This window comes from Notothenia coriiceps, unplaced genomic scaffold (assembly GCF_000735185.1).
Source record: "Notothenia coriiceps isolate Sejong01 unplaced genomic scaffold, NC01 NC01_scaffold00034935, whole genome shotgun sequence".
Taxonomy (NCBI): Eukaryota; Metazoa; Chordata; class Actinopteri; order Perciformes; family Nototheniidae; genus Notothenia; species Notothenia coriiceps.
In genome coordinates, this window is record NW_011367636.1 from 178559 (window position 1) to 187858 (window position 9300).

The window sequence follows — 9300 nt, forward strand, 5'->3', positions numbered from 1 at the left end:
ACCCAAGAGAGAATATTAGGTCTCTTATTTAATTTGTAGTACTGACTTTAATCTGCGCATTGTAATTCATCATTTTACTTTTAGCCTACAAATATTAAGAGCACTAGTTGGGCTTCTGATGCAATACCCTAGCGGAGGAATCAAACCTTTGAGAACAGGACAGCAGAGGTTTGCCTTGTTGCCTAGATACGAACGCGGAGGGTGGCGAATCTCTCTGAATGAAACTGGCTTTTCGATAGCGGACATTGTGGTTCTGGGTATGAGTATCATCGAGGAATGACCTTCCTTATGCTCGAGCCGGAATGTCGCCAGTTTCCTTGACGCTGTTGAAGAAGCAGTGGATGTGAAAACAGCGCCATTTCTGTCGGCGTCCATGATACGCGATGCTACCGCAGCGGATTCCAGAGCTCGAGCTCGGAACGGCAGCGGGAGAGAAATAGCCGCTCCCCTTTCGCCGCTTCTCTTTACTTCAGCCCACGGCAGGTAGGTCAACCAGTGAACCGGCTTGGAACTTACTGTCGCACTGTGTTGTTTTTCTCCATGTTTTGTGTTTAGTCAGCCTACTCTTTCGTTGTATGACGATATGGCGTACATTTTGAAAGGGAAACGTCTGACAGTCCGCTTGTTGCCTACCCGGGCAGCCGCCTCCCCCTCGGTCACAACAAGCGGACGTGAAAGCTAACGATAGCAAACGTTTGTTTCAATTTGTACAGGACAATTTGCCACAATGTATGTTGACTGTTGGCCATTCTGGGCGCTACGGCTCCAACTGAAAGTTTAGACTCGGCCTAACGTTTGCGTGTTGCGGTTTGCTAGCTAACTATTTAATGGAGCACGGCCAGGGCTCTAATGTCACTGTACATAGGAGCCTCCGTTCACCTGCCCGACATAACAATCCAACGTTAGTCTGCTCGGGGACGGGGGACATCGCAATTGGAGTTACATTAATAACACTGCAATATAACATAGGTGTTAACCTGTCATGTCCGTTATGGTACCGTAAAACTAATACTTAACTGCTATTGACCGGAGACGAGCAGCTCTTGGCAGCTAACTTGGCTAACTTAGCTCATAAGCTAACGTTAAAGGTCGGTGGTCCAGCTAACCTTGCCATTTGACTGCAAAGTGACGCTATCACAAGTCACTTTAACGTTTGTTGACACTTCAGCAGCTACCAAACACTGATTGTGTAGTATTTAATCAAAGTAATGACAATACTTCTTAATCCTTATGAGTGTCCCTGGCTGTTATGTATTTGTATTGCCGCACTCGGCAGCCCAGCAATGTAACGTTAGCCTCTGTAAACTATACCTATTTGCACAACGTTAAAATGCACCTGAAATAAAGATAACTAGCCCGGTAACTATGTACAAATGGCATTACGTTGCTCCCTTTCCATGTCAGCGAAAAAAATGGGTTGTAGGAAGAAGTTGGTATGTGGGCAGTGCAGTCTGAAGCTAGCTGCCGGGGCTAATGTGAATACAAGAAACAGCTGGGTTGTAGACACTGGTCAGCCATATTTAGCAATTATCAATGGAGCTAGCTTATTTGAGCTGTTGTCCTTCCGTATTTATTATTTACCGACATTGTTCAAATGTGATATATTTATTTGTGCTAAATAATTGGTTCGGATACTGCGAAACTTTTGATATTGCCCTATTGACGCCGCAAACGACTAAACCATAATGGGACGACGGGTCCAGCCAATCAAATCGCCGCAGCCTCCATTTGCTCTTCACGTCGGTCCCCTAATCCGCTGCTGCCATATACAACACATGCACTTGACAGCAAGCGATCCCCGGCCCGTTGCCCGAGTTATATTATCATTGTTGTCCTGTCATTGGCACAAATCCAGGACATACTTGCTGTAATTATTTGCCAATTTAAATTATTCAGCTGTTGATTATGTGATTGCAATGAAGGGAATAACAAGCAACATGTTACTTCCTCTTTTAGTAGTTTTACAAAGCCTTGCTGTCATCCAATCGTTTCAAAATTACATGGTCATGATCATGAACACTTCTTCTGTGATAAAGTTATTATGCTCTGTTGCATAGATAGATGGTTATTACACATGCACACTTGAATAAGAGTTAACTAAGTTGTAAATGTGAAGCACATTTACAACTTAGTTAAGCTGCTCCTCCTGAAAACCTCTCTTGCCCCTATCCCTTCATTCACAATCACATTGTCAACCTGTTTATCAAATGTAAAAGTGTCATGATTAGAAGAACTGCTGCTGCATTATCTCAAGAGTTCATGATCTCTCATGAGCCCGTTAGCTTGCTGGTAAGCAAGGCTTTAAAGTTTAAACAGTCAGACTACGTCCTTTTCAAAGTTATTTTAAAATGATTACATTAAATATTGAAAACCAATTTATGTTTGCTCTGTTACAGGTTGTGCCGTTGAAGTAAGACGTAGCCCCAAAATGGACCACTCCGACTGAGACGCAAACACATCCTGTGTTTTGCTCAGCACTGAGGTCTATCTGCAGCCTAAGCCATGCCTGACGTGTAAAATCCCCTTTTTGCTAAAAGCAATAATAAAAAAACATCCTACATGCCTCCCCATGCAGAGTCGCTTCAGTGCGTCCTGCTGGAGTGACTACCCCCTCTTCCCAAGGTTCTGCCTCGTCCTCTCTCTGTTCCCTTCTCAACCGACCACCCTACAGTAACTACCCATCACAATGTTACTCCACCTTAGAATGGCCAACACCTGAGGTCCCATGCGTCCAGTGAGCACCGATTCAGACGGTCCTGCTCCTCCTGAAAACCTCTCTTGCCCCTATCCCTTCGTTGGCCCCCTGCCTTCCTCAGAGATGTCCTTGCTCCAGTCGCTGGGTCCAGTACAAAGCTGGCTTGGCCAGGAGCTTGAGAAGTGCGGGATAGATGCCCTGATTTACACCCGCTACGTCCTCAGCCTCCTTCTGCATGACAGCTACGACTATGACCTGCAGGACCAGGTAAGCAGCCACAAATGTTTGGAAATATTCTTTGTCAAAAAACTTAAAAAACAGTTTGTCAACTGTTTGGGTTTTGCATTGTCAAGTGAGTGGGCAGTACGCATTGTTTAGGAAGGGAAGTTATTTTTTGAATATAAAGGGCTCATTAGAAAAAACACCAATGTGCCAGGAGAGGTTAACAATGGGGGATTCCTTTCACCTCATAGCACTTGCACAACGTCCTTTGATCTCTGTCATTTGTCATTACAGCTCTTGTTATGCTTTAAAAAAAATAGTAATAGTAACACCAGTGTGTCTTTTTGTTACTGACTTTCTCGTTTTGTGTGACAGGAGAATGACATCTTTTTGGGCTGGGAGAAGGGAGCTGGAAAGAAATGGGGCAAGAGTAAGAAGAAAGGAGGGACTGACCTGAGTCTCGAGGAAATGAAGAAGCAAGCTGCTGTGCAATGCCTCCGCTCTGCATCTGATGAAGTAAGCACTAATATCAATATCAATATAATCATTTAAAAGGAGTGTTATTCAAGTAAGGCTTTTGTTTGACCTGCCTCTTATTTTATGAAACCTTTGAGTGAAAAGCAGTCTGAATACAGGCACGTCACCAATTTGTAACACTAGTAATACTTTCTTTTTGTTAATGTGCAGTCATGCAGATGTAAATTGTATAAATCACGGTGAATAGACATGGAATAAATCTCTCTGGGAAGCTAATGCTATCCATCAGGGAAGATCTTCATTGTACATGCATCGTAACTTCAATTGCGTCCAATTGGTGTTCATTGAAAAGGGTCATATTAAAGTCAGGACTTAACATAAACCATGCTTTACACACTTATGATGCGTGACCTTACAATGGTGCTGTTCGCATACAAGCATTTATCTTAAGATTCTATCTATTGTTATCCATTCCTTTTTGTGAATCATAAAGCCACAGAGATCTACTGACATTTCTGTCACTTGCCGGCAATAGTAAGGGGAGGATGGTCTCGTTGAGAATGACACAACGTAGAGCTGGAGGGAGGGGAAGGGTCTGCAAGGCAGGAGGAGGAGGAGGAGTGTTGAGCTCCTCTCTGGGGAGTGGATTCTGCAGTCTATTTTTTAACCAGCACACGCTGCGCAGGATTGCAGCAGTGAGCAGCGTAGTCGGTCGGTTGTCAGCTGACCGGCATTAGCACAATGATGCAAGAGGAAACACAGGGCAGGAGAAAACTTTGCTTGGCTTTTCATGAGGCGGCATGGTAAGGAATATTATTTTCTGGATGAGTGAACAGGGAAGGAGTGAGCTAAAGTGTCTGTCAGGACTGAGGTGATTTGTTTGAGGCAATTTCCCTCGACAGTGCCTGCTTGATCGAGCTTGCAACCTGACATTGTTGTGTTGTTTATTTCAAACCCTTGTTGTTTACATTTTCCACGAATCAAATTGCTCAATGTGAGAAGGAAGTAAGCTAAACCGGATATGTAGTAAATGTTCACTTACTCAGAACACAGCGAGGCAATACCTTGTCCTGTTGTTTAGCCTCTTTATTTATTTATTTTTTCAAAAAGTATTTCGGCAGCATAGCTAAATATAGAACCGTCATGACCGAGCATGCCTAAGCTCTCGCAAGTCAGCTGGCTTGACTTGTGTCAACCCCATGCCTTTCATTCTTCACATTTTCTGTCAATGTAGCTTTTGGGAATTCTGCATTCTTACCTAAGGCTATTAGATCTCAGGAGTCATGTTGTATTTGGAGTTTGAGTTATCTATTGTATTTATTTTGTTTATGTCATAGCTGTTTTGCAAATATCTTTTTAATGTTCTTTTTATCACAAAGACCAAACATGATTCAGTTTCCCCCTTAAAATAACTGAGCAGGATTTAGATAATTCAACTGATCAGTACAATATCACTAAGAAAATGTAACATCAGTAAAACTCTACCATGATATTGACATCATCATAATTTCTGTTTCATAGTAAGATATGCAATTTCAATAGAGTTTTGAGAAGGTCTTTTATAGGTGTAACTTTTTTTCCCAAAACAGGTTTTTGAGTTGGAGCATGCTCATACCAATTTTAACTATTGTTTTTTGCCCTCATTTGTGCAGAACTCTGGAATTGAGAGCCTGGTTGAAGAGCTTTGTTCTAAACTAAAGGACATCCAAAACAAACAGAAAGGTTTGTTCGGTTTATCATTACGAAGTGTTGTGTAAAAAAAAAAAGAAGAAAGAATTTGAATAATAATTGCACTAATAAAATGTCTTGTTCAATTTCTTTTTTTATAGAAGAGAAACAGATACAAAAGAAATCTGATGGCTCTCAGTCTCCAGAGCGAGCTGAGTCCCCCTCTTCAAAGGACCAGGTGGAAATGTAAGCTATATAATGGATATGTGAATCATTTTATGTACAAAAGTGACTGCAGAACAACATCCACATGCATTTGTTTATTTCAACTGTACCGTTATGAATGCATTTAAATCAATTGTTCTCTCTTTTTGTTGTGACTGCAGGTATTATGAAGCCTTTCCTTCTTTGTCAGAGAAACCTGTTTGTCTCCAAGAGATCATGACGGTGTGGAACAAGGCTAAGGCCTGCGCATATTCGAGTTCATCGTCTGCTGCTCCACAGACCAGCACAGACACCTCTTCCCCAAAAGATTGCAACAGTGAAGGGGAGGCTGCAAAGGAGAGAAACCTCGAAGCATGTGGTACCATCACTACGACGTCCAACGAGAGAGGCCAGCACCGACGGAGCAAGAAGGAGAAAGAAAATAGATACCGTGGTGGTGCAGCAGCAGAGGAGAAATCTACCGTCCACTCGAAGAGACAGATGAGACACAGATCTGAGGGCAAAAACAGACCCAGATCCTGGTCCTCTGGCTCTAGTGAGGCCGGCTCAAGCTCTAGCGGGAACCAGAGTGACTTGAAGTCATCCAGAAGCAAGGCAGTTAGAATAAGGCACAAATCCAGGGAGGCTGCTAAAAATAAGAGAACACGCAACAGCGGGCAGGTGAAGCTGCAGGTGAAGGTCATTGAAAAGGAGGAGCGAAGAAATACAGGAGGGAGCAGTAGCAGCGCCACTGGAGGCGCTGCTAAACAACCACAGCTTTACAAGAAGGGGAAGAGACCTCTGAAAGAGATTCGTAGAGATCCAGGCTGGAAGGAGGCTAAAGAGTCCGGAGTTGAGGCCAGAAACAGAAAGGAATACATGGAGGAGCCTCTTTGGTACACTGAGCCCATCACAGAGTATTTTGTACCTTGCAGTAGGCAAAGCAAGCTGGAAACAAAATATCGCAACAAGGTAGACTCTCCTGATGGTTTTGATTTGTCGACCGACATGGAGAGGCTGCCGGAGAGATTCCAGGGAATCTGCATTGCCAATGAGAGCTTCCAGAGAGCGTACCTAGCAGCAGGCTCTTTTGTCGATGGGCACTTTGTGGAAGGGCCTGGCGAAGCAGAAGATGAAAGTGTTGAACTCACTGGGACCTCATGCTGCCCTCAGCCAGAGGATAGTAGAGATTTAGATGACAAGCATCTGTCTGAATTCACTCACTTCTATGAAGTTGACATTTATCAATCCATATTGGATACTAGTGCCTCAGAGTCTATACAAGAGAGTCGGATCTTAAGCATGATTCGACAAAAAAGCAAAGAGCAAAGAGACGTCGAGGCAGAATGTTGTTTAGTGTTAGATGGCCTTGAGCAGCATGGGAAAATTGCAATACGGGCAGACTCACAAGAACCTCTGGGATCAGTTGGATTCCTAATGGAGGATCTTGAAAACATGGCTCAAGTGTGGGGATGTTATTCACCATCCACTTCAGAAGATATAGATGGAGAAAGCTTCATAGGAGACTCTCCCATCCGCCTCTCCCCCCTCCTTGATAGTGTCTCGTTCACCCTGAGCAAACTATCTGGAAATCTGGAGGAGCCAATTGTCCCTGAAGCCACCAGTGAACCATCTTGCTTCTCTCTTTTCGAGCTGCAGTATGAGAGCCCCACGTTCCCTTTTCCCCGCGACTCACTCACCGTTGGTCATGAAAACAACACAGATTCTAGTAGCTGTCTCGACCCGCATTCTAATAAACAGTCTCGTTTGCTAATATGGACCAAAAATAGTGCCTTTGACGAAACTGAACACTGTTCTAACCTTTCAACAAGAACTTGCAGTCCGTGGTCACATTCAGAGGAGACTCGTTCAGACAACGAGCAAGGAAATGTTCTGACCGAGGATGCTGTTCAAATTGGCAATGAAGAGATTGATTGTATAATCCCTCCTCTCTCTGGTACATATCTAGAGGATGAAATCCTGGATTTCTTGCAGGCGAACTCTGGCCGCAAATGTGAGGAGGTCAGTGTAAGCACGGCATCCAATAAGACCTTCACCAAAAAATCTAAATTGGAGTCCATTTGTGGTATAGCATTGGAAGAGGACGAGGGTAAACAGTACAGCACTGGCATGTTTTCGGACGACACAAACCAACACGGTGACGACTACAGCTCAGGGATAATAAAGGACATTTGGACTGCAATAGGAGAGGAAAAATCTGTAACGGTGAAGCAAGGAGCAGAACAACCAAGCGAGGGCCTGTTCTCAGATGAGTCCGGCGGTTACTGCTGCAGCCGCCTGGAAGTGCAGGCCAAAGGGGATCCAATTAAGGAACCTCAGAAAAAAGCAGTGCAGCGCTCAGAGTATCACCTTTGGGAGGGCAAGAAGGAAGAACAGGACTTAGCCAAAAACAAACTCTCCAAGGTAGATGATGCAGGGGATTATATGACTCCGTCCAAGCCCTGGGACCTGAACTCTGACAAGGAGAACACAGCATTCATCCTTGGAGGGGTGTATGGAGAGTTGAAGACACTAAGTGGGGATAAGAATTGGGCTCTTGTGCCACCTAGTGACACCCAACATAGCCTGCTACAGTGTACCGCTGCGTCTGCGTCTGCTTCCAGCTCAGATATGCTCACCATCACCGGCACAGATGTGTTCATGAACACTGGCAGCTGCTTTGCCCCCGGGCACCGGCCCCTGTGGAGACCTCTTGTGTCTTTTGGGCAGAGTGACCAGGCCATTAGAGGTAGTGGGGATGGATTGAATAAGGGATTTTCTTTCATCTTCCATGAAGATTTGCTCGGTTCCTACGGAGGCTTGCGTGGTGAAGAGCAAGGTTTGGAATACCCGTTCACATCCTTCAACCTGAACAATCCCTTCTCTCAAGTCCTCCACGTCGAGTGTTCTTTCGAGCCTGAGGACATGGCTTCATTCAGTCCGGGCTTCAAGCCCAAGTCGATTCTTTGCTCGGACTCAGAGAATGAAGCCTTCCACCCACGCATATATGGCATCAACCGGACGCAGTACAGGGCCATTCGCATCTCCCCCAGGACTCATTTTCGACCAATATCGGCCTCAGAGTTGTCTCCCGGTGGAGTGAGTGATTCCGAGGCCGAGACTGACAAGGAGGAGTTGAGTTTTCCCGTCCTGGCGCCTGTGGACGTCTTCGATGATCCTCAGGCAGATCTCAAACCTCTGGAGGAGGATGCAGAATGTGAGGGCCCCTATTACGGGAAGTCAGAACTGGAATCTGGTAAATTCTTACCCAGATTAAAGAAGTCTGGCATGGAGAAGAGTGCCCAGACCTCTTTGGATTCACAGGAGGGCTCCAGTACCCTCCTGCCAATTGCTGAGCAAGAGATTTGCTTAGACTGCAAGACTGCAGAGGCTGCATCAACTGCAGGCGGTCAGACAGACGTCTCTGTCGGCAAGATTCAAAAGAAGGAATCTTCAGAAGAAAAGCAGTCCTGCTTCTCTGCACCAGTGGGTCAGATCCCCAAGTATGGGATTGCTTATGACTTTGTGGGAGATGTTCCAGAGGTGAGGGTTTCCTCCTAAAATGATGTTGTAAGAATGTTCTGTGTGCTAGTGCATTACAACAAAACTGTTTGCATAACCACACAGTGTTTTCATAATCTGTCAAATGGCTGTTAAAAGGGTTTCACCTTACTGACACACTAACCACTTCTCATTTGTCTTTTATAGTTCCCTCTGTTAAATATAAGTGGACAAAGAGGAACCGGCAACCAGCAAGACGAGTGCTGGTGGCAGAACACACTCTGTTCCCCCCTTTTCCCTGGATCGCAGTGTACAGGTATACCGTTTTAAAAAAATAAATAAAATACTTTTACATTTTATTCACTAGCAAAGAGAAAATATAATCACTGCCAACTATTTAACTGTTATTAAAACTGTATTAGGTACAGTGGCGATTCTACGGGGTGGCAGCTGCTACCTCAGAAAAATGCCTTGCCACCCCAGCTGCCACCCCAGTTGGCAGCTTTGTTTTGAAAGAAAAGTTGTGGCTCATT

At 44.7% G+C, this 9300-nt stretch overlaps 1 protein-coding gene across 1 annotated transcript in view; it reads left to right on the plus strand.

The window, feature by feature from the left end:
* Positions 1-214: 214 nt before the first annotated feature.
* kiaa0232 (KIAA0232 ortholog) overlaps positions 215-9300 on the plus strand; it is a 13888-nt gene continuing 4802 nt past the window's right edge. Inside the window, exons 1-7 of the mRNA XM_010790986.1 lie at positions 215-483; positions 2397-2962; positions 3293-3433; positions 5047-5116; positions 5224-5308; positions 5449-8809; positions 8975-9087. Coding sequence (XP_010789288.1) covers positions 2726-2962; positions 3293-3433; positions 5047-5116; positions 5224-5308; positions 5449-8809; positions 8975-9087 — 4007 coding nt within the window. The 5' untranslated portion in view covers positions 215-483; positions 2397-2725. The remainder of the gene's footprint in view (positions 484-2396; positions 2963-3292; positions 3434-5046; positions 5117-5223; positions 5309-5448; positions 8810-8974; positions 9088-9300) is intronic.